This window comes from Trachurus trachurus (genome assembly GCF_905171665.1).
Source record: "Trachurus trachurus genome assembly, chromosome: 6".
Lineage (NCBI taxonomy): Eukaryota > Metazoa > Chordata > Actinopteri > Carangiformes > Carangidae > Trachurus > Trachurus trachurus.
In genome coordinates, this window is record NC_139897.1 from 15,107,833 (window position 1) to 15,131,056 (window position 23,224).

At 43.9% G+C, this 23,224-nt stretch overlaps 1 protein-coding gene across 1 annotated transcript; it reads right to left on the reverse strand.

Annotated features, from left to right (window-relative positions):
- Positions 1–2,941: 2,941 nt before the first annotated feature.
- vwf (von Willebrand factor) lies at positions 2,942–22,282 on the reverse strand. The gene is made up of 53 exons (XM_083973097.1): positions 22,111–22,282; positions 21,932–21,983; positions 21,668–21,814; positions 21,296–21,398; positions 20,967–21,175; positions 20,518–20,639; positions 19,207–19,426; positions 18,998–19,120; positions 18,797–18,908; positions 18,656–18,702; positions 18,418–18,554; positions 18,170–18,308; positions 17,283–17,383; positions 16,990–17,185; positions 16,699–16,914; positions 16,359–16,605; positions 16,182–16,279; positions 15,403–15,554; positions 15,205–15,308; positions 14,985–15,123; positions 14,734–14,868; positions 14,230–14,376; positions 13,965–14,105; positions 13,335–13,433; positions 13,083–13,239; positions 12,526–12,693; positions 12,276–12,411; positions 11,845–12,154; positions 10,578–11,748; positions 10,378–10,482; positions 9,960–10,103; positions 9,721–9,864; positions 9,438–9,602; positions 9,227–9,273; positions 8,947–9,124; positions 8,522–8,763; positions 8,174–8,363; positions 7,732–8,073; positions 7,402–7,640; positions 7,078–7,180; positions 6,888–6,959; positions 6,535–6,639; positions 6,239–6,444; positions 6,001–6,150; positions 5,778–5,894; positions 5,263–5,443; positions 4,911–4,951; positions 4,696–4,812; positions 4,290–4,388; positions 3,752–3,880; positions 3,606–3,645; positions 3,413–3,510; positions 2,942–3,231 (listed from the first exon to the last, which is right to left on the reverse strand). Exons 1-53 carry the CDS (start codon positions 22,114–22,116, stop codon positions 3,046–3,048), a joined length of 8,574 nt encoding a protein of 2,857 aa, XP_083829223.1. The 5' UTR covers positions 22,117–22,282; the 3' UTR covers positions 2,942–3,045.
- Positions 22,283–23,224: the final 942 nt, after the last annotated feature.

Consider the following 23,224-nt stretch of genomic DNA (forward strand, 5'->3'; position numbering starts at 1 on the left):
GATGTTTGACACCTGTAACGTTAGCCATGTGTACCACTACCAATAATAATAACCCCCTAACCCTTAATTACGGGTATTATACAGATGCAACCCATCTCTATGTGTCATTGCGTGAGGGGAATTGCATGCAACACTGGTCCATGGGCAGTTTCCATCTACCCAGAGTCCCCAGAGACCAGGGGCCAAAGCTATGAGACATGCAAATATGTCAACAGACAGCGAAACAGCCGACAGCATATACAGTGGCCTTCAGCAGTCAATCCCCTTACACATATGCACACACATCCACGGTAATCCCAGTTTAACATGTGTTGGCAAACACAGAGCTGAGATGGAAATGGAGACAATGTCAGTTCAGTTTCAGTTCAGCAAGTGAGAAAGCTGTTATGTAACATCCTGATGGTCTAATTAAAACCATCAGGACAGTGTGACTCTCTGTGATTTGGGAATGTGTCGGTTATAAAACAGCGATGTCTACATACTGTAGGCCCCGTCACTGTATGTTATCAGATCTTGTAGATAAATATTGTTGCACAATTAAACAAATAGAAGTGCTTTACTGTGGTTGTTTGGGGCGAAACATAAAGAGGTCTGAGTTTCTTTACCTCTTATGATGCCAACCACACGTTCCACATGTGTTGCATTAGTCACACAGCTCAATACTCATGATGACTGCAATGACTGATATTCCTGCTGATGTTTACACTGCTCATGTCAATATCCCAGATTTACCACAATGTCAGTGATAGGCCACGTATTACTTTATTTCCACATCCCTTTTAAAGGATCTGGGAAACAGCACTCTCTGTGAATGGGTTTGGTCCTAAAGTCAGACCTGTATTTATGATTCTTACTGTAGCTATTATCTGTACTCTCTTGCAGAATGTAATACTCATTTTACTCTGTTTATCATGTGTGCAGTGTTTTATGCTGCCCTCAAAAGCAGGTCTCTTAAATATATATAAAAAATCTCAATAACACTGTTTTGTCAGTCAACTACATTTTTTCATCTGTTATTGTAAAAAAATGGTTTTCCATAAAAGAGGAAACAAGGTAATTTAGGTGCATAATGTCAATTACAGACATCATTAAGTAATTATTAATTAACACTTTGTATGACTGTGGACATGTTTATTTACTTCTGTACAAGTGTCTCCTCTGCAGCAGAAGACATCACAGCATATTCCAATATTAGCTAACATAACATAGTCCATATAGTGTTTTATACACTTTTCCCCCATATGTTTCTTACCAAGCTGTTGCTTCTTCTTTTTGTATTTATTGAAAGGCCCTAAATACTTTTTTTAAGGCTATATCCACCTTGAGTTTTCACCCTGGAGTATAGGCGCATGAGGAGTGCGCAAATGAGTCCAAGATTGCGTCTCAGCGCAGAGCTTAAAGGCATGTAAGCTCGCTGACAGCTCAACGGCAGAGGCTGGAGGGTCAGCTGCACCCTCACACTAACATTAACGGGGCAGAGGGCAGCAGGGGAGCGGTCTAATACTGTCTCTCCTGGAATACAGCAGATTACACATCGCTAATTTTAAACAGTTGCTTTGCTTCTTTTAAAAGCCTCAATGGGAACCAACAACTCCAGCAAAACACGTTAATTCAATGAATAACCACACAAACCTGATCCAAACTTTCACTTTAACCATTTCACCTGTCTATAAACTTTCTAAAAAAAAAAAAAGAAAAGAAGAAAGAATACCAACAGCACCGAGACTTGGCTATAAAAAAAAAAAAAAAAAAAAAATCTATGATTATTTAATCCCCGGACAGCAACAGGAGCAGCTTATGTGACAAATATGTGTTTAATTAAAAGCTCACGGGCGCAACAGTTGTGTGCGCGCAGATGGTCGGATGGAAAAAACAGTCTCAGCACCTTGACACACACACACACACCGCTGCAGCCAGCACCATGGGATTTAAATAACCTAATAAAAGCGATGCTTTAAACGTCGAGCTTCGTTTATGGAGCTAGCTACTGTAAACAAAAGCAGCTCTGCGTCACATAAGTAAGTGCAAAAGTGCCAAAAGACGCTGCCAAAGCCGACAACGGGCGATGTAACCAAGGCGCCAAAAGCGACACAAAGGTCAAACGCGCAGTTTAGAAATGTTTGTTTTTGTTTGGTCTTTTCGTCAAATTACACACACAAAAATAAAGACAAAAAAGTGTACTCACCAGTGACAGTGGAGGATCAGTTGTTCGCTATGGAGATGGATGATAAGACGCGCGAGGTGCACAGCCTGGCGAGGGGCTGAGATGGTGGACAATCCGCGCGCGCTCCCGGAACCCCTGGCTTAACACACGCACGCGCGGGGTGGCTAATTCCCTGACCGTTCCATACGGAAGGAAAGGAAGGTGTGATGCATATTACCGCTGCAGGAGGTAGGTAGGTGTGCGTGTGTGTGTGTGTTTGTTTGTGTGAGTGAGAGAGCTTACAGAAGTGACCAGACCTGAAACTGAACCTCGCCTACCATCTGCAGGTGTACACCACAGGTGACGCATAAATAAATAAAGGGTTATTATCATACAAGACAACATATTATATTATATTATTTAAACCTGCATATTAACACATCTTAACTGCATTGTATACTATTTATAGTTTCATCTATTACAGGGTAATACAGTGTCATGCATTGTATTGTACTACTCTATGCACTTTTGAGTAAATGGAGTTACGGTACATTGCACCACTTCCATTTTTGTATGATTATTTGTTTAAGGGATAAACTGAATTGGTATTCAGCAGTTCTTCATCATTTCAAATTGTTTCAACTTAGAAATATGTCCTAAAAAAAACAAACGAAAAAAAAAAAACACAGTTGTCATGTGTATACAACTGAAACATTTTAATAGTAATGATCAGATAATAACAAAACACAGACCAAAAAAGTAATGCTTATAGAAACTAGTAGGTTTGCTTTATTGTTATTTGTGTTGCTGTTTTATATGGGTACATTTTATTTGGATACACAGATACCATCCACATTTTATAAACTCTCATTCTCTCAGTCTCTCAATCTCTCACACACTTTCTAGCTGCAATGTTTGGACAGGCAGTCACATGAAGTGACAGACAGGACAGTGTGGTGTGTACGGGTGCCATTGGCACACAGGATGGGAACGTCGAGAGGCTCGGTCTCCACAGCAGCACAGCACACGCACTCCTGCTCCACAGCGGCCTTCTCCAGAGAGTACATGGACTTACTCTGACATTTGCCCTGACGGACAGACGGACAGATGGACAGCACCCCAGGGAGAGACAGAGAGGGTGGGATGGTGAGGGACAGTATTATGATTTCATTCAACTTTGTAGGCTAATCCTTGAGGGGAAAAAGTATTAATCAATTCTAAAAGTGTGTGTGTGTTTGTGTGCATGTGAGTCTGTGTGTACTATTTTACCTCACAGTAGTGCAGTTCTATCTGCTGCTCTGATTGGCAATCATCCACTTTAATGTAGTTAAGCGTTCCCATGGCCCTCCGACACTGTGGCTCCGTACCTTCACACAAGCACAAACACTGTTATTAAAATCACAGCACCTACATTTTTTTTGGAAAAGTGTAACAGTCACGTAGAGGACACAGCTCAACTTACACATCTCACAGCAGGTTGTTCCAATCTGGCTCACTTTCCCCTGAAAACAAGCAGGAGGGATAAAAGAAAAATATGTAAATTGGTGAGAGATACTGCAGTGTAAGGGCGTGAGGTGTGGGAATAATGTGAGACGAATGTGGCCGTACCCCTTCGTCCAAACAGGCCTGTTTGTTAAAAGGAGGGCAGGTGGTCACTTTGGTCTCCAGCACAAGACCTCCTTTACTGTTTAGACCACAGGTATACAAGTTGCAACCCTCTTCACTAGTAGTGTTCACCTGGAGGGAAAGAGAAGCACACATGTGTCTGTCACATCACTGCAACTGATAAGCTGTTTTCTTCATTTTAAAATATACTGGAGTTATGTAAAATTATAATTGTATAGCAGAGTATAGTATAATATACAATAGGATAGCCTCATAATACTGTACATATAATAGGGTAAATTATAGTAAGCTAAGCAATGTTATGCTATACTATGACATACAATTTAGTGTAGTGTTTATTTTAGTTTAGTGCATAGAATATGAAAAGTGTGATAAAACGATACAGTATAAACATTGAGATGATCATTATTATGAAGTTTTAACACAAGAGTGATTGCCGTATTGTATAGCATGAAGTTTGTATTCTCTGTGAGTGGCAGCATTTATATGCAAGGTATAGTATTTTATGCAAAGCACCCACCGGTACACTGATCAGTTGTCCATCAGGCCTTTGCATGACACAGGCTGTGGGAACACAGCGACCACAGCAAGCATCTTCCTCCTTCTGCAGCGTGTATCCCTGAAAGTATCATGGTTGGATAACAAATGTTAGTTAATACATGAAGGAGTTTACTGTAAATACAGAAACATAAATGTGCCTGGACCATTTTGTGGAAATAAATAATTCACAAATTTACCTCTGTGAATGGAGAGAATCATGGAATATTGATGTGGTTGCAATTTAATGATGAACAGGGAGGAAATGTGGTCAGACGATTAGAGGATCTCAGATGAAAATGATTTTTAAATGCACTGGTTAGCTATGATGATGATAGATGATGGCAGTGATAATGAAAAAAAAGAAAAAAAGATCCAACACTGGTTACCATGGGGCACGTGGGACAGCTTATTCTCCTGCAGGACAGTTTGTATTTCTTCATGACACCATCCTCCACCGTACACTCACAATGTGTACACACATCCATCATCATCCTCTCCCCAGCCTGCACAAAACACAGATGGAGATGGATCACTGACAGCACTATTCAAAGTATCAAACTTACTGTAATATGAAACAACACTGCATTTGTGCATGGCTTACCCCTATCACAGTGTTGTTGAGGACACAGGCATCCATAGGAGCTGCAGAGAGAGAAAAGGACAAACACATATGCTTCTTGCCATCCACTGGACATGATACTGTTTGTTCACCTCTAGGCTTTTTAAGGTCATATTCAGGACAACTAGGCAGCACCAAGATGAGAGAGTCCTCTGCTGGACAGAAACTGCAACTGCAACTTGGTATATAAACATTTTGTATAAGACAAAATGATCCAGGTAGATGAACTCACACATGCTAGTTCTGCTAACTCATGTCAACGTGCTGTACCGAATGGTCTGGCTGCATACGCTTTTCGGTGTGTATGTAATTTTTCATATGCATGTGCGTTTACCACAGTGGCAGTGGGGGCAGCAGTCATGGGTGTCGCAGCGTAACTCGGTTCCCAGTGGGCAGGACGGGGTGTCCATGGCAGAGCAGCTGACGTTAGTTGAAGAGATGAACACCTCTTCTTTCATTTTCACACACTGGTGTAAAACACATTTATCATCTGGAGACTGCCACACCTCACCCACCTATAAACAAACACAGATCACATTAATTAATAGATAACATTAATTAAAATCAAGTTGGAGGAAGAAGACAAATAAGACAAATCTGTGCCTACAATCAGAATATCTATAGCCAAAGAGGTATGATTGTTACCTGAGAGCAAATTATGAGCAAGTTGTGTATGAATACAAAAAAACACACTGTACTGTTGTGTGTGAAAAAACACATTGTGTGTAATAGCGGAGAGAAATAAATCATACTGTATATACCATATTTCTGCAAAGGCTACCATTGACATTTACAGGAAATTAATAATCTGCACATATTTTTGCATATATGATTCCTCTTCGCACATACATGTCTGAGGTTTCCACCAATCAGTGTGTCCCCTCGCATCTCTCCGTCTGACTCCACACAGCTGGTCGGTGTGCATTTCCCACAGCACGCTCCATTTGATGCGATGTATGTTGAGCCCTGAAATACATAATAAAAAAATTAAAAAGTGAAATATATATAAAACATATGAGAGTTAACAGCTGTAGAAGTGTAATGCATTTGTATATGTGTGTCTGTGTCTCACCTGAGGGCAGTTCCGATCGCAGACAGGTGGGGTACACTGGGCAGTGTGCAGAGACGTCTCTTTGTCCTGCAGCTGGGTGCAACTGCACTTCTCACATCCCTCCTCCCATTCGCTCCCCATTGGGTGAATCACACCACCGACCACGCACACCTGGAGAGACACACAGCAGCAGAACATCAGCACAGACAAAGCAAAGGAAACTTACGCGTTGAAAGATGCAACCGACAAACAGACTCACCTTGTCGGGCAGGCAGCTGGTTTCTGTGCAGCCACATTCATTGGTAGAGGTGGATGTGCTGAACCCAGGTGGGCAGGTGCGGGTGGAGTTCTGGCAGCTGCACAAACATTCGTAAACGTCACAGCACTTTGTCTTTTTCACTGACAGTTTGCGATATGGGGGGCAAGCAGGGGGGGCTTGAAGGGTGCACTCTTCCTTTTTGCAGACTGAGACCGAAACGAGATGAAGAGAGGTAAGTCATTTCTGTATGTTTACCAGATTGGACATCACAGAGAGTGAGTGAGAGAATGGCTTACCGCACTCGTGTACTGGCTGACATTCCCCTGGGTTTTTCAGAACCACAGTCTGACCGTCATCACAGCGTGGCACTTCAGGTAGATCACAATTCACCAGATCACACACTGGAAAGTCACAGAGAGAGATAGTCAGGGCACCAATCTTATTCCTTATGTGAAATGACTAAAGTTTAAGCTCTATTAAATCTCTGTAGTGAAGGTGATACAGGTTTTTTTTCTACAGGTTAATTTGTCTATCGGCAGTAACCGACCTTATCGACCTGTATCTCACATTCATCACATATTGAACACTGACAGTTCTGTTGATAGGGCTGGAATAGGACCCCCTTATGCATGTGCAATTTTCCACATACCACACTCATATTCTGGGCAGCACTTGGATTCTTTCTTCTCCTTCAGGATCTCACAGGCTCCACAAACTGGACCTAAACACACACACTTCATTTTAAATAAACTCAAGACAATTCAAAAAATGATGCTGGCTGCACAATACCAGGAAACACAGGAAGCACACAGTGAGCTTCAATAAGCAATGGTGCTTACGCTTGATGTCGTTGCAAGGCCGGGCAGTGCAGTTGATGTGTTGTTGGTCCAAACACATGCAAATCTGACATGGGTTCTCATCTGGTACCCAACTCTGCATATACTGGAGAAACAGAAGCAAACCATGTTCCTTTTAATTGCAGTATTTGCTTGCATTAGAAATAAACACTAGAGGGCACTCACAGCACACTTTAATGGTGAAGACTTAAGTCACTCCATTATATTCTATTGGCATGCCTTTTTCTGTGATTAAGAGTTTAATTATTTTTGCATCATTCCCTCACACGGTCAGTCATGTTTTCCTTGTCTTCTTGTGCGACTCACCATGTGCGTGTGTCCGTGGGGGTCGACGCACTGCGTGCACGCTTCTGGCGACACACACTGTCCATGATGCAAAACCATCCCCCCAGTACAGAAACAGCCCTCAGTAGGCGTGTCCATACAGGATGACCCGTTACCCCTGGCAACCGACCAGTCACCAGGCAACGCCTGTATGCTATCGCAGTCGTCTACACAACCGGTCCGACATGCATCATACTCCATGGAGCCGGGGCACTGCAATGCTAGAACACAGACCAGGCAGAAAGTTTCAGTCTGGGCTCAAACAGGCCGTTAAAATGCAGCAAATGATTCATTTGCACATAAGTGACTTACGGCAGAGGTGGGGGCTCCTCCAGTCCACACACACCCCTCTCTGTCTGCAGAGGCGTGCGTAGGCAGAAATTAGCTCGCACACATCTGACTCCTCACATGCCTGCTCCTCACACTTGGCGAGGAACACCTGGACGGGGATGTGCTCGTGGCACGGTTCAAACACCTCAGAGCGTAGGGCCTGACATCCCATCGCCGCTCCGGACACACACAAGGCCTTCCGTTTGGGCAGACACACGCCTCCGTCTGCAGCCACGGTCCAGTCTGAGATGAAGCCAGGCTTGTCGGTGGTCGGGCTGCCATCGCGTAAAGTGAGGACATTAACCTTCTCCTCCCCACAGGCGCCTAGAGGAAACAAACAGAACAGTTATACATCACGACAGCAACTGTGTTTCTGCTGCTCTTATAGAAGGAAGAAAGAAACGAGGGATCGTATTTCTGTTACCGCAGAGCCCGGCAGTGTGGCCGGTGGTGGAGGAGCTCATCAGTGTGATGGTAAACTCATTACTCTGTGGAGTGAACGTCAGGACATAACCGTGGTCTGATTTCAGCTGCAGCATCACTCCTCCATAACGCACCAGCTCCAGGCCACCGAACCGCCACGGCAGTGCAAGCTCTTCTCGATCAATCACTGCCTACTCAGACAAACACACACACACACACACACACACACACACACACACACACACACACACACACACACACACCCAGTGGGTAAATAAACCTTCATATACTCACAGATCATGATCAATTTCAGCGTCTGTGCAGGCAACAACACTCACACACAGCTTACCGTCATGTCATCCTTCAGCAGCAGCTTATGCGGCCCATGATTGACTTCCATGGATTTCATGCAGACTTGGTTGTAATTCTCGGAGCCCTGACAAGGTCCGCTGTGGAGTATGACCTCTGACCCTTCGCTGATGCCTCTGCTGACAGTGAGGAGCGTGTAGGAGCACAGTCCCTCCCCATCCAGCCTGAGCGCCAGGCCGTCAAACCTCACCACATGATTGGTGGAGCTCCCCATGCACATGCCTGTCGACACAAAAGCAGGCAGGAGGGAGCAGAGTGTTTGTGCAGGAGTCAGGAGGACATTGCGTTATTTATTTATAGACAATATAAATAGACTGGAATGCGATTCTCCAGCATTCATGGTTAACAGCTCAAGTGGGAACAGTTGTGCACTTGATATCAAGTAGATCCTTTTGATATACATACAAGGGCATTCCCAGTGGCAGCCGCAGGTCTCCTGGACTTTGATTGGTGGTATGTTGTTTCGGCAGGCTGGCGGCTCCAGTCTGTCACAGCTGACTTTGTGATTCTGTACTGTCACTGCCCCACTGGGGTGACACAGAAGAGAGTGGCAGCCATCCTCCAGCAGCCATGATTCTCCAGGCTGAAAAACACATGAGCAGAGAGATCCAGATGTTCTCACAGTTGAAAAAGGTCACTATATTGCTGTAACTGCTATTTTTCCACCTTAGTAGACATTACTCACTTTTCTCTCATTTCCATTATCATCCACACACACTCCTGGTGGACCAGCTGAGAAAAACAAAGCACATAACATCTCATCCACTGTCATAAAATATTATCACTACCATTGCTGAAATTATAATTGGTCTATTTAAACTAAAGAAAGCAACAGAACTTTCTTGGAAAGAAAACAAAACAAAGCAATGTAATTGTGTATTTGTGTGTGTCAGCACCTCTGCAGATTCTCTCTGTGTAACCATGGTCCAGAGTCAGCAACATCAGTAATTGATCCATGCTGTTCAAATGCAATGTGTTGTCTTGGTTGCCATGGCGTCCAAGCACACTGAGCTCGCTCCTGTCATAGCCTGGTCCCACCCCGATGGGGAACACGGAAACACCTGAGGGACAAGACTCTTATCAGTGAAATTTAACTGAACCGAGGAGGATGAAGGATGGAAACGCGCCAACGGAATTTTCAGCCGATGCTTCAGATCTTTTTCATGGCGTCTTAATTACCTGCTGCCAGCGCCTCGTTAACTGCCTCTTTGACATCATCAGCTGATTTGTCCGTCACCAGCATCACCACAGCTTTTGGTACACCCACTCTTCCGCCACTGACTGGTGAGATGGACGCCTTCACAGCAAACTGCAAAGCGGACCCTGCGCATTGACGGAACAGTGAGTCTGTGTGTGAATTTGTGTTTGCTATAATGTGTCTTCGTGTGTGTGTTTGTGTGTGTGTGTTCATCCATTACCTAGCGCGGGAGCAGCAGTGGTCCTGCGAGGTGTGCTCTCAACCAAGTTCAGGAGGTGTGAGGTGCTCTGTTCATCCTTCCAGGTGAACTCTGCTGTGTTGGTGTCTCCATACTGAACCACACTCACCTGAGTGCCATTCAGCCCTGCACATAGACACATGGAGTTAAATCACTCAATCAATAAAGGGGAGGCTACCTTGAAGAAACATTAGTAGCATACAAAATAATATCTCTCATTTCACGAAAATACCAAAAATGCTCTCTGGAGTGGACTGCTGAAAATACATGGTATTCATATGTTAATGATTTTCCAAACTGCGGCTTAAATCACAGCTGCAGGCAACCCTTAAAATCTAACTTAAACGCCCATTATCTGCATCCGTCATTTCACCTGACAAGTTTACTGGGTCACACCTACCTATGTCAGACCTCTTAATGAACTCTTTGACAAACGTCTTCATGTCCTCAAACTGGGCTCCAGCCTTCAAGAGGAACAACACGTCCACAGGCTTCTTACATGGCACTGCTCAAAGAGATGTTCAAAAATTAATCACGGCCGAGCACTCCTTGTGGACTGAGTGATTAAATTGAGTGTGTGTGTGTGTGTGTCTTCTGTACCTGAGGGTGGCAGGGTGGAGAGTGTTGGGAGGACCAGGGGCGGCAGCGTAGGAGAGTGGGGCCTCACCGTGTTGCGTGTGATATTGACTATTCGGTGGACAAGGGTTGTCAGATGGCTGTAGTCGTCGACCATCATTGGTCTTTGAGGGAAGCTGTATGGCAGCAAGTCGGTCTCACGCACTTTTGGTCCAACTCCAATAGGGTATACTTGTATATTTGTGGTTGTGGTAGTGGATGGTGGTCGTGTCACCGTGTCAGTAGGTGGGTTCTCCGTCACAAGGAAGACCAGCTGAGGTGGGGTGGGGCCACGTGAAGGCTGAACGGTCGTAATTTCCTGGATGGCTTTATTGACAGCTGTGCCTGTGTTCGTCTCGGATTTGCCACTCCAACGAATCTCACTCAGTTGCCGATGCAGCAGCGTCATCTGTCGCCTCACCTCCCACCGGCTGATCTCCACGGTAACGGTTACCGAGTACTGGATCACTGTGATGCGGATGAACTCCTCCTCTTCCGCCAGCTTTGAGATAACTTCCTCCAGGAAGACGAGCGACTTGTTGAAGTTGGTCTCGCCGACGGATTCAGAGGACTCCACTATGAATGTCACATCCTTGACTTGAGAAGTGGAAGTGGTAGTGGGAGACAGGGCAGAGGGTGGGGTGGTTGTAGGTGAGTGGGAACTTTGTTTTGTGGGGTTTGGCTCCAGGGGTGGAGCAGGTGTAGTGGTGGTGGTGGTGGTCGTGCCCTGGACAGCTTTACCCAGCGTGGGCTTCGGTGGTGGAGGTTTGGCCCCCTCGGGCTCCATCCCCAAGGTGCAGAGGTGATCCGTGAGGTCTAAGAGATTATCAGGCAGCTCCGCTGTGCTGCTGAGCACATAGGCCCTGTTTTCTGGGTTGGCCTTGGTGATGTCATTAATCTGTTGCATGTTTACCCCTGGACCCAGTGCCACAGTCAGGGTGGTGATGGCCTTCTTGCGAAGCATCTTGACTAAGGCGCGGACGGGTCGGGGGTTGGCGCTAGCTGTCAAGATGATGGCAACGCGGCCAGCATTGTCACGCTTGTTCTTATCGTAGATGTTGATGACCAGATACTTGACAGCCTCATCCAAGAAGGCAGCATCTCCTCCTGTGTAATGTAGCTCACGCACAGTCTTCTTAAAGAGCCACTTCTGAACCTGCACGTACATACAGTGTGAAAGAAAAAGACATGAAACAAACAGGTGGCGACCTTTACTGTGACATTTAATGAAAGCAAGTCAGCGTTTATCTACCTGCAGGTCATATGTTTTCACTCCAGAGTGGTAAAGCAACACTGTGGCTCGAGTGTGAGCTGAGCCCATGCGAAACCGTTCAACCACTCCCAGTATAAAGTCTTTGGCTGCCTGAAATTCATCTTCAGTCAGGGCTTCCGAACCGTCCAACAGGAACGCCAGATCCATGGCGCGGTCACACATGCCCTCGGGCATTAAGGTGGTGAAGGGCATGGTTGTGGATAAGTCATAATAGGGTGTTGGTGTGGGGGTGGTGAACATGGCGAGGGAGGTACACGCTTCACAGGTGAGGGTGTTGTTGTCACAGTGACTACAGAAAAGGATGAAAAAGCATCTTAAAATGTGCAAATAATCAAATCATAAAGTCATTATGGTAACTATTAAATAGCACATTTACAGACTTATTTCTGACTGCTCTGATGCGGTATTACCATATTTGGCAGTGATCTGGATCGTCGTTGTTCAGGATGACCTTGTTGCCGTGGGAGATTCTCTGACCCTCATGGATACACACATGACACTGAGAGGGATCTACGCAACGCATCGCCACCTCATCCAGCAGTTGGCCTTAGAGAAAAAAGTTTTTTAAAGAATGCATCAAACTAAATCTATTTAAGTCTGTAGTGAGATGCTGCATGCATAAATGTGTAAGTGTTGTATGCGAGGGACTATGTTTGGCACCTGGGGGGCAGTAGGCATGGCAACCCTCCACACATGAGAGCGAACAGTGGAGGGGTTCTGGGTGCTGGCAGGTGACTGGGCAGGCTGGGCCACAAGTATTAAACCTCCACTGGCATAACTCTTCCCCACCACCCGGAGCCCTGGGGTTCAGCTCCTCGCAGCTAATGGCTAAGAAAAAAAAAAGAAGCTCAATTCACATCAAAAGTCTTTTTACTGAATGTCCGGTGAAATTGGTTAATAGTTAATACCATAGTTAATCTTCACTCAGGTCTCTCAGTGTCTGCGTAAGTATCAATTGAGTGAACAAAAGCCAAAACGATAATTCTGAGTCTGAATCTGTTTTGTTCAAGACTTTCACAACAATTAATATTCAACGTTTCAGACCATTTGATTTTGACAGACATTATCTGCTGGTTCAGCTTTGTCAAGCAGCCATGATAATCATTATGATGATTAATTTAAAACATGAGAGACAATGTCTGCTGTTCATAACAGTTAAATATAATGAAAATGATATAATGAAAGATGATACAGTACAATAAATTGTTCACACTCACGGCAAAGATCATTGGATCTCCAGCTGATATGTACGTCCCTTTCTGAACAAGCTTGTGCGTAAGCCGCGATGACATCACAGAAACATGCACAGTCGCCCACTGAGGGACAAGAGCATGCGGCTTCCACACACATCTCCACGTACGGCTCTGCATCCACCTAGAGACACACGGGAAAACGTAAAGAAAAGCCCAAGTGCATAAACAATGCACGTTGTGTCGTGGGATATCTAACATGTCTGGAATCACACTCACCTGACCGTTGCATTCTTTGAAGAGGGAACCAGTGATGACACGACATGACTGCTCTACTGTTACCAACTTGACAATGTTGTTGCTACAAGGAGCCGGTACCTACACGGACAAGACACTTGTTAGTGTACTGAGTTACTCTAAATTATTCAATCTTATAATCAAATTTTTACACGTTAATTTTATACATTAACAGGAAGTAAGAATATCAACTTTAACTAAGCAAATAGAACATTCAACATCAAAAATTTAGTTAAAATTAGAATTTTTGGCTGGTCATCCATAACTATACGAACAAAACAGCTTTCAATATGTTTCTGCTGTTGTGACCATGTGATTTAGCACAATTTGTAGCTGACTACAAATGAGTAAAAACTACCAGGGATAATTTCATCAAAAGAAAGCAGTTCTAGTGAAAATAGTTGATTATCCAGAGAAACAAGGACATTGTGTCTGTAAAGAAATATTTTGATTTGATCTTATACAGTATATACAGTTATGTGTATGTGTATGTATATGTATATGAAGGGAGTTTTTGTTGTATAGCAGCGACAGGAGAAATATAAAAAATAGACAGATTAAATGACACCAAGCATCAGGAGAAAAGATGTTATGCATAATTTAAAATTGTACCTCTGTTACATCAGCACAGCTGGGAACGACCTTCCAGGAATTCCCAAAGTGGGGGGAGTCCACCTCCAGTTGGTTGTTACTGCTCATCAAGTCATTGTTGACATTTCCATCAAAGTTACCACACAAACCACACACCCGGCCCTAAACAAAATATGATGTACAAACAAACAAAAAGGAACACGTTTCATATAAAATACTGTGAATGGAAAAAAAATATATATATATTTCACCAGTTCAAAGTACTGTAGTGTTTTGATATGAGTACCCTGTAAGTGGCTGAAATGTGGACCAGGAGATGGGTTCCCTTGTCCCAGCTGAGGGAAATGTCTTTCCCCAGCAGCACAGTGTAAAACTGACCAGATCGGATGATCTCCACCTGTGAGCCCTGCAGCACCGGCTTCTTCATCTTCACCTGTGTGAAGTATGACAATATGAAAAATGCATGTGAATAAAATCACTATTTTCACATATTTTAAAGGAACACACCTAAAATTAATCTTTCAATGACTGAAGCCCATTGTAATGTTTATTAAGTATTAAGTAGTATGCTTTTTGGTCAAATTGTGACTTATGAGGGAATAAAGTTGCAATTTTAAGAAGTTTTGTTCACGTTTGTCAGATGACTCACAATTGCCACAGTATTTTGGGGTCTTTTAAATCAGTGTGGGCTGACCACTATGGACTTGACATAACAAATGCCATGAAATTACCAGTACATGCATGTTTGAGAGCTGGTATGGGTATATGTGTTGCGACCTGAGTGCGTTACCTCTCCATGTTGCATTACGATCAACCCTCCCTGGTAGAAGACTGTGATAGCTTTTGCACAGCGATGTCCAACAATGCCACAGGCCTCGTTCTCAACCAGCACTCTGAATGAACCCTCCTCTCCATTACACATGTCCTGTTGACAGTGAAAGCAGAGAAAAGTAGTAAATAGAGAAGATAAATCATCTATTTTCTATTTTAATGCCATTCTCTGTACCACCCTGAAACTCTTTTGAGGTCTCTCTGTCTTACCTGGACCAGAACATACTGGCAGAGGCCAGGGAAGGAGTACTTGAAGCCATCAAACGTGATGTAATGGCCCTCCCCAACAGTGCGGCACACGCCATCACACAACTTCTTTGTGCACTGCCACTTTCTATTCTCGCACACACTGCAAAACCGAAAAGGCTGTTAAGCAAGCAAAGTGAAGGTATTACCTTTCATAGCCACGAAACGCAAGCCATCACTTTACCAGGTGTTGCAGTCCACAGAGATGGTTGCTCCTGATGGATATGGCCTGTTGTTATGGTAACAGGGACACTGCTCCGGTGCAATGCAGTCTCTGCGGTGACGTACCTGAAATCAATTCACGAGTCAATCACTATTTAAGTCTGAGAAGAGAAGTGCTTTATCTGCAAACACACACAACCACACACATGCACACACCCACCGTGCCGGGTGGACAGAGGCAGCCGGGGATGCAGGAGAGGCTGACACAGGGCAGGTCCAGGTTCTGACAGGTCCTGGCACATTCCAGGCCTTTTCCGCCGGCGTTGCACTCTGCACGAACTAATGGCGGAGGGCACTGGGCAGACCGCCGCTCTGCATACAAAAAAAACACCATCATGTAGTTGATTTACATTAAATTCAGGATAAAGTCCTAAAATGTTTGATTTAATAACCCTTTAACTTACATTAACAGGACTAAAGAAGACTTATTTACTGATAGTACTAAAGTTGCACCTTATGTAGATTTTCGAATTGTGAGGTTCGTTGTATTTAATGTACCCCCATAAGGAAACTGTAGTGAAAACCTGTTAGATTGAATGCATTATGCACTGTGCAGTGTGTACCTCCCGGTTTTTTTAGGTGATGGGCACCTGTGTTCACCGTATTTAAAATTGCACTTTGTAATTTAATCATGATGACTGTATTTTCTTTTTTTCTTTTTTTTAAATCCTTAGTCTTATGATTGCTGTTATCAATGTACCCTGAACTGTTCAACTGTTCAACCTGCACTGATGTCTATCTTTATGTCAAGGACTATGGAAATTTGTGTTTTTGCTAAATCTGGTGCAGCCATCTTTTTATTTGTTTGAATAATTAATGTCACTGGACGCTGTCCTGTTATAAACACATGAAATATAGCTACAACACGGACACAAGTCAAGAAGCACAATGAAAAAATAAAGATGTGTTAACTCAAGTACTAAAGTATTGTAATTGTACCTCTGGACGGAGCCAGGTCGTCGTCGTAGAAGAGGTCGGACAGCATGTTATCACTCATTTCGGCAGAGCTACAGCGCATGGAGGCATTCTCACAGTAGCTACACACACAAACAAAAAAGTAAATTAAGATGCTATAATTAGATTTATTTTTGAATACATATACGCATAGACACCAACCAGATGCTGTTGTGATCTGCGTAGACGTCACTAGGCTGGTAGAGCTCTCCATCATGCAGACAGGAGCACAGGTCAGCCGTCACACACTCCCCTTTTTCGTTCAGGTACTTTCCAGCAGGACAGAAACAACCCTCCTCACACACCTTCTCTCCTTCACAACCAGCTTCAGCCCCCGACAGAGCACGGCACGTCTGGTCGCACGCACTCCCACAGGCCTGGTACACTTGGCCTGCAGGGCACTCGAGCGCTGACAAAATCAAACCCCCACTGATTAGTCACCTGCTCTCAGTTGAGCTTTGTCTTTATAAAAATAGTGTTTTGTATGCTAGAAATAAGTTACCACAGAGTGAGGGAGACCTCCAGTTGAGCAGAACTCCTCTGGCAGAGCAGGCAGCTGCATAGGCAGATAGAGCAGAGCACAGGCACTCCTCACCGTCCACACACGCGCACACGTCATAGCGACAGAAACGCTGGAACGGAGCGGGGTTCACCAGAAAGTGGCACGCACTGAACACGTCTGACATCATCATCGCACATGCCTCTTCTGCAAAATGCACTGAAAGGTATCGGAGGGTTAGATGTTGAGTTTAGTTGTATTTTGGGTGACATGTGCCTAGATGAGTGTGTATACCTCTTTTGGGGTTAGTGGCACATGGATCACTCTCATGTTTGTGTGTGGATTCACAGTCTCCATTAATCCTCCAGGACTGGCCGAACGCCTGAGGTGCTGCCTCTACCAGTCCAGAACCAGACAGGAAGTCATCACCTTGGTTACCATTGAAGTTGCCACAGAGACCACAGGTTTGCCCCGCCCACTGGGTTTCCAGCTGGGGGGGGTAGACAGATTCCAATACAGTAGTTAGCTTATCCTTTTCACACACGAATCACGGCCAATTACATCTGTAATCACTAAACATACACAACCTTTAAGAGCACCCGGCCACGCCCATCCCAGTCTAGACGGAGGTCATCTCCAAACTTCACACGGACAGAAGACTGGACAGATCTCAGGATATGCAGACGGCCTGTGAGATACAAGTTGAATTCAATTCAACTTTATTGCAGGCAATTTAAACCACAAAATATTCAAACTTAACATTTTATTTCAAATAAAATGGTTGATGATGACAAGTTTGTGTTAAGAAAGGTTGACACAGAATATTCAAATCAGCCATTTCTTATTCCATGTTGATATGTGGGATGAAGCGCTTAAAGCAGAAGTGAGTGATCCGGTCGTTTTCGCTAATGCTGCGTTCCAGGCAGGCTTTTGAAATCGTAAATTACAGCTTCAAGTCACAACTTACGACTTTGTAGCGTTCCAGGCAACCCACTCATGTTTTTCCGACCTGTTTTACCGGTGAAAGTCACTATAACGGCCACTCGTAACTTCCGACCGGTGAACTCGTACCAGATCGAACTGGTACCACTTCACGGTCGGAAAAATACGAGTTTCCTTGAACGCACCATAACAGTCCTCGTCGCTACGTCACCACATTCACGGCGTTCCTTGGCTGCACACACAGCCCTGCATGCCGTTCTCTCTCCTCATTGGATAAAAACTGTAGGATACGATAAAAGTTTTCTCCTCGGCTCAGAGCAGAGCAGAGGTCCAAACACTCTATGTAAGTGATTGCTGTCAGAAGATATAACTATTTAAGACTTATATTAACACAAATATATCACTCACTTCTGCTTTAAACACACAATATGGCAATTTCAAGCATCACAAGTTCCAAGTATATTTCCCTGTATCATATTATTGAAGAGGGAATATGAAGACTCTTATCCACTCATCTATCAAAGTCACATACCATGATGCATCGGGGTCTGGATGTCCATGCCGTTGACAGAGACAACGCCTCCGTGCTTCAGCTTCACTGTCATGTCCTCCAGCGAGGGCAGGGTGAGCGTCACTGAGCGTGTGCAAACGGCATCCTGATCATCTGCACACTGAGTCACAACATCAATAAATAGCAAAAGAATTATGAGCGATTAGTGGAAGCAAAGTGACAGAGGGAGAGCGAGAAATGTCTGGCAGTTAAAAACACACGCTCATTACCTGCACGTTCTCGATGATGACAGAAAATTGGCTATCTTTGCAGTCTTTTGCCAGCAGGTACTGACAGTGGCCACTGAAGGTGAAGAACTTGTTGTCGAAGGTCTTGAAGTGAGACTGGCCCACCACCAAACACTCACCTTCACACAGACAGCAAAGACATAACCACCAAATACAAGCAACCCAGGACTTTATTAATGTATGTATTAATGTATTGATTACTACTGCAGGCCTCTCTCACCGGGGCAGCCTTCATTGGTGCATTCCCAAGAGCCGTGACGACACACGCTGCAGAACAGTTTAGACACTTTAGAGACAAACTGGAAGCTTTTTTTTTAACGCACTTATGCAAATTATTTGGGCACGCCTTGTGCTGTCTCACCAGGTGTTGCAGTCCTGAGAGATGGTGGATCCTGGAGGGAAATGTCTTCCCATGTGCACACAGGAACATTCAGACACCTCCACACAGCGATTCCCATCCAAAACCTTCCCCACTGAAACACAAACGCACAACGTTACAACTGCATGTAACAAAGAGACAAAGAGAGAAGCAGGGAGAGGTAGTGAGGAGGAGGGAGGTTACCAGGACATGTACAGCCGTCCACACACTCCTCCTTGCAGACCTCCTGGATGTTGAGACTGTGGCACGTTGTAGAGCAGGACTTGGTGCATTCACTGTACTGCATCCCAATCGGACACTTTGGGACTATACATACGCAAACGCACAATTAGATCACTGATGTAACCTTATGGCCTGCTGTTACTGTATGTTTTACACACTGACAAACTTACAGCACTGGCTCTCCTCAAGCCAGCCTCGTAGAAGTACCCCATGGGCTTGGCATGTGCGCGCGTACTCGAGCAAGATTGGACAGTAGCAGTCTTCTACGTCCTTGTGGCCACAGTGACACGCCTCCTCCTGACACAGCGACAGGAACGCGTCGGGAGAAACCAGGTGGGCACAATGCAGAAAAACACTGGAGGTCTGCAACACAGAGCAGCTGGACAAAATCTACACACACACACACACACACACACACACACACACACACACACACACACACACACACACACACACACACACACACACACACACACACACACACACACACACACACACAAAAGTTATTTTTAGTAGTTGTCAGGCTTCATACTTCTTTGTCTCTTGATTGTTGGTGATTCATTCAAATATTTGTATTCTTGTCATGTTATCAGCCTTTGTGTCTTGTCAGCTCATGTAAATGAGGAATAATGGATTAGCAGAATGACATTTAGTGAGTAGGTTTTAAGATGGACTAAAGAATCTATGACAACAATGACAAGACAAACGCTGCTGGTGTCACCAAAATGAAAACAGGATTTTGACAGGTTAAAGATCAAACAGAGAGAAGTCAATGAGAATTATTGAAATTAATATAAAATACTCTAATATATATCTGCAAGGATATCATTGACCTTGTTATAGTACTTAGATATTTGATAGTGACACAAGATATGTGTCAGATTGCAATGAAGGAAATGCTGCTTTTTTGCGTTACAAATTATTCTTGCTAAAACTGGCTACTCCTTTTCATATCAGCACACACACAGCCACTACAGTATACACATTAGGTAAGGCACCCATATCAGTCAGATCTGAGCTTGCAGGCTTGTCCCCACTGGAGCATACGGTAATGGCCCTTGCGTTCATTTGCCGTATACTGTACTGTATATGTAAAGCCCATTCCCACCATTGTAAGTCAAATGTTTGACACAACTATGATCATTATGATCATAAAAGAGAACTGAAAGTAGAGAGATGACCGGAGGTTAAGGTAGAGGAAAGACTGGCAATAACATGCAGCAGAGTGTTTGAGAATGTTTTGTAGTTCATGGCTGGCACCTTCACCATTGTGGTCACGTATCCCATGAGATTTTAATACTTGGACCACAGTTTTACCTATTCGTATTAAATTCAATTAGATATTTAACACAATATTCACAGTTCTGCCATATCACCACAGAGTTTTTACATACAGGTCCAACATTTTCATTATGGCTTGATTATCCATAAGACTGACCAAGCTTAATTATGATTTACAAAGTCAAAATTTGTCTCCTCACCGCTGAAGTGCCTTTGGTGGTGTTACAGGACAGGTTGAGCTTTGAGACACGTCGACATGACTGATCAGCCCCCTTCACTGCCCATGAATTTGCAAAGTCAAAACTGTCCTCTGTTAGGAATCCTGAAAATAAAAACAGTTCGGCAAAGAACAAATGAAATCTGAATTATCCATGTGGAGTCAATTTGTGCAGTTTAACAGTGGGAACACATAAATGGGTTGACAGATTTATCCTTAATCTCATCCTAACACTAATGTTTCGCTTTCTTTCACCATGTTATCTTTTCCTGTACTTAGTTGCTATTCTTCCTGTTGCTGACTTCTGGTGACCTAAATTCCAGTAATAATAGTCCCTCCCTGATTTCTCCTCACACTTAAACATCCACACGTCCCAAGAGGTGCACAGGAACGGAATTTTAACTCTACCCATTTCCCCTCACATGCACCTACCCTCTTGAGCGGTATACTCATCAGCTGATACAGAGTTGAAGTTCCCACAGAGGCCACAGGTGTGGTTGGCATGGTGCTTGGTCAGTGTCACAGCGATGTTGGCTGCGTTATCAATAGTAACAGTGAAGCCAAACTCCTCACTCCAGAGCTTGTAAAAGCCCAGCTCAGAGCCCGCAAACACAGCGTGGGATGCATATGGCAGAGACAGTCTACATGAAAGAAGACACACATCAATCCTCAAACTATTAGCTGACTATTTTTTTGGAAATCAAACAACATGAACGCACATAAGTATTGGTTTTTGCACGACAATTTTGACTTTCTATGACCTTTTTTCTCCTTGTGTGAGCAGTCCATCAACAGACAGGTGCAGCTCCCAGGCATCTCCCAGAAACAGAGTGACTCCTGTTTTTTTGCCATTCATAAAATCCCCTGCAGATACGCAATATGTTAGTTTTTATGTCATATCAAACCAAAATAGACTGAAGCAAACAAAGCTGTACTTTGGTTCACATAAAATTAAACGCAAAGGTAAACTTTGAACTCAAATTTTGATGGTCTAATATATTACTGCCAGTACATTCACAACACAGATCACACTGTTAAACCCATGCACATTGCACTGCACAGAATGAGATTCAGATACTATTAGAATTCAAATCTGTTTTGTTCATGCATTGAATCGTCTGAGTATGACTCACCCAGGAGTGTGAAGGAATGATGGTGGCAGTCCCCAGCCAGCAGATAGCTGCAGTCTCCAGGAAACTCATACAAAACCCCATCAAACGTGTGAACGTGGTGTCGCCCGAACAGACTGCACCTGCCTGTCATACCCGCCGCAACACAGGCTGGACACACACAATAAAACAATACACAATTGAATGTGGGACTAAGAGGAAATCATCCATGAAATATTGTATGCAGTGTTACGTTTGAAGATCACAAAGAATTTGAATGTCACACACCTGTCAGGTGCAGGAGAACCCAGATTTGTTGCAAATACCTCCTCATGCACACCTGGAAACACACATACAGATATGCTGTACATTATCACCTTCACCTACACCAACATCGTACTCTAATGTCTAAACATCTCATTATTCTATGCTTAATGCTCAGTTCTCCAAAATCAAGTTAGTCCTACCTCCATGGCTCCAGACTTAGCAAATTCACAGAATTAAGTAAAAAAAAAAAAAAAAAAGAGAGAACACAATCCAAATCAAACGTTCAAATTGCCCAGTCAGGGCATGATGCTTTTATGTGATGGTCTGTGTCAAACATAAGCTAAACTGAGGAAAAGGCTCAAACACTTTATCATACACACAGACACCCAGCCACACTGGAAATTTTATTTTATAGCAACCCCTCGTTGACTTTCCAAGAAGGTACCTCCCCTCGCCAGGTCATGTCAAGAAGGGCAGAATATCATTCTGTCCACAGCTCTGTGCTGGCAGACTGACACCATCAAACAGATTCAGCAGGACAATACCAGGATATGCCCACTGATCGCCTGGCTGAGTGATTAGTCTACACGTACGGATCTGTATCGGCGCCAACCCAAACAATTCTTGTAGAAAACACACTTACTGGAGATAGCTCACGCAATAACACGTCTTGGTGGTGTCACATGGACAAACACATGACTAATCTGTGCTAAAATTACACAAACATAAACACACTCACTCTCACTCACACACACACACACTGGGAACGTGTACGGATCAACAATCTCAGGTGCAACATTCAATGATCATCTGGAAAAAGGACAATGACAGAGAGAAGGAGTGGATAATGCCTCCAAACAAAAACATTCCCAATCAGTGTCACCATCTCCAAAACATAAACATGGTGTTCTTTAATATCTATAACAACTAAAGCTTCAATGTTGTGTATCCAAATAAATGCCTAATCAATTCTACTTTGATATAGTGTGCCTTGTTACAATAATTTAAAGGCTCTGTATTTTATATCAGCTATTCTCATTTATAAGTTCTCTCCTAAGGTTAATGTTGAGTAAAGCTACACTGCCATCTAGCTTAATATACTAATGGTGATATGATAAAGGTATAAGTTGTCCCAACATGTCAAATGCATTGACGTGGACATCAGTCAAACACAGTCCGTAACAATGGCATGGTTGCATTAAGTGTGTCAGGACCTTTTATATACAGTCTATGGTCAGGAGGACCAGTCAGTTATGTTGGCTGTTGTCCCTAATTGTTGCCTCAATAAATTCCTGGGAATCACTCACCTGTGCT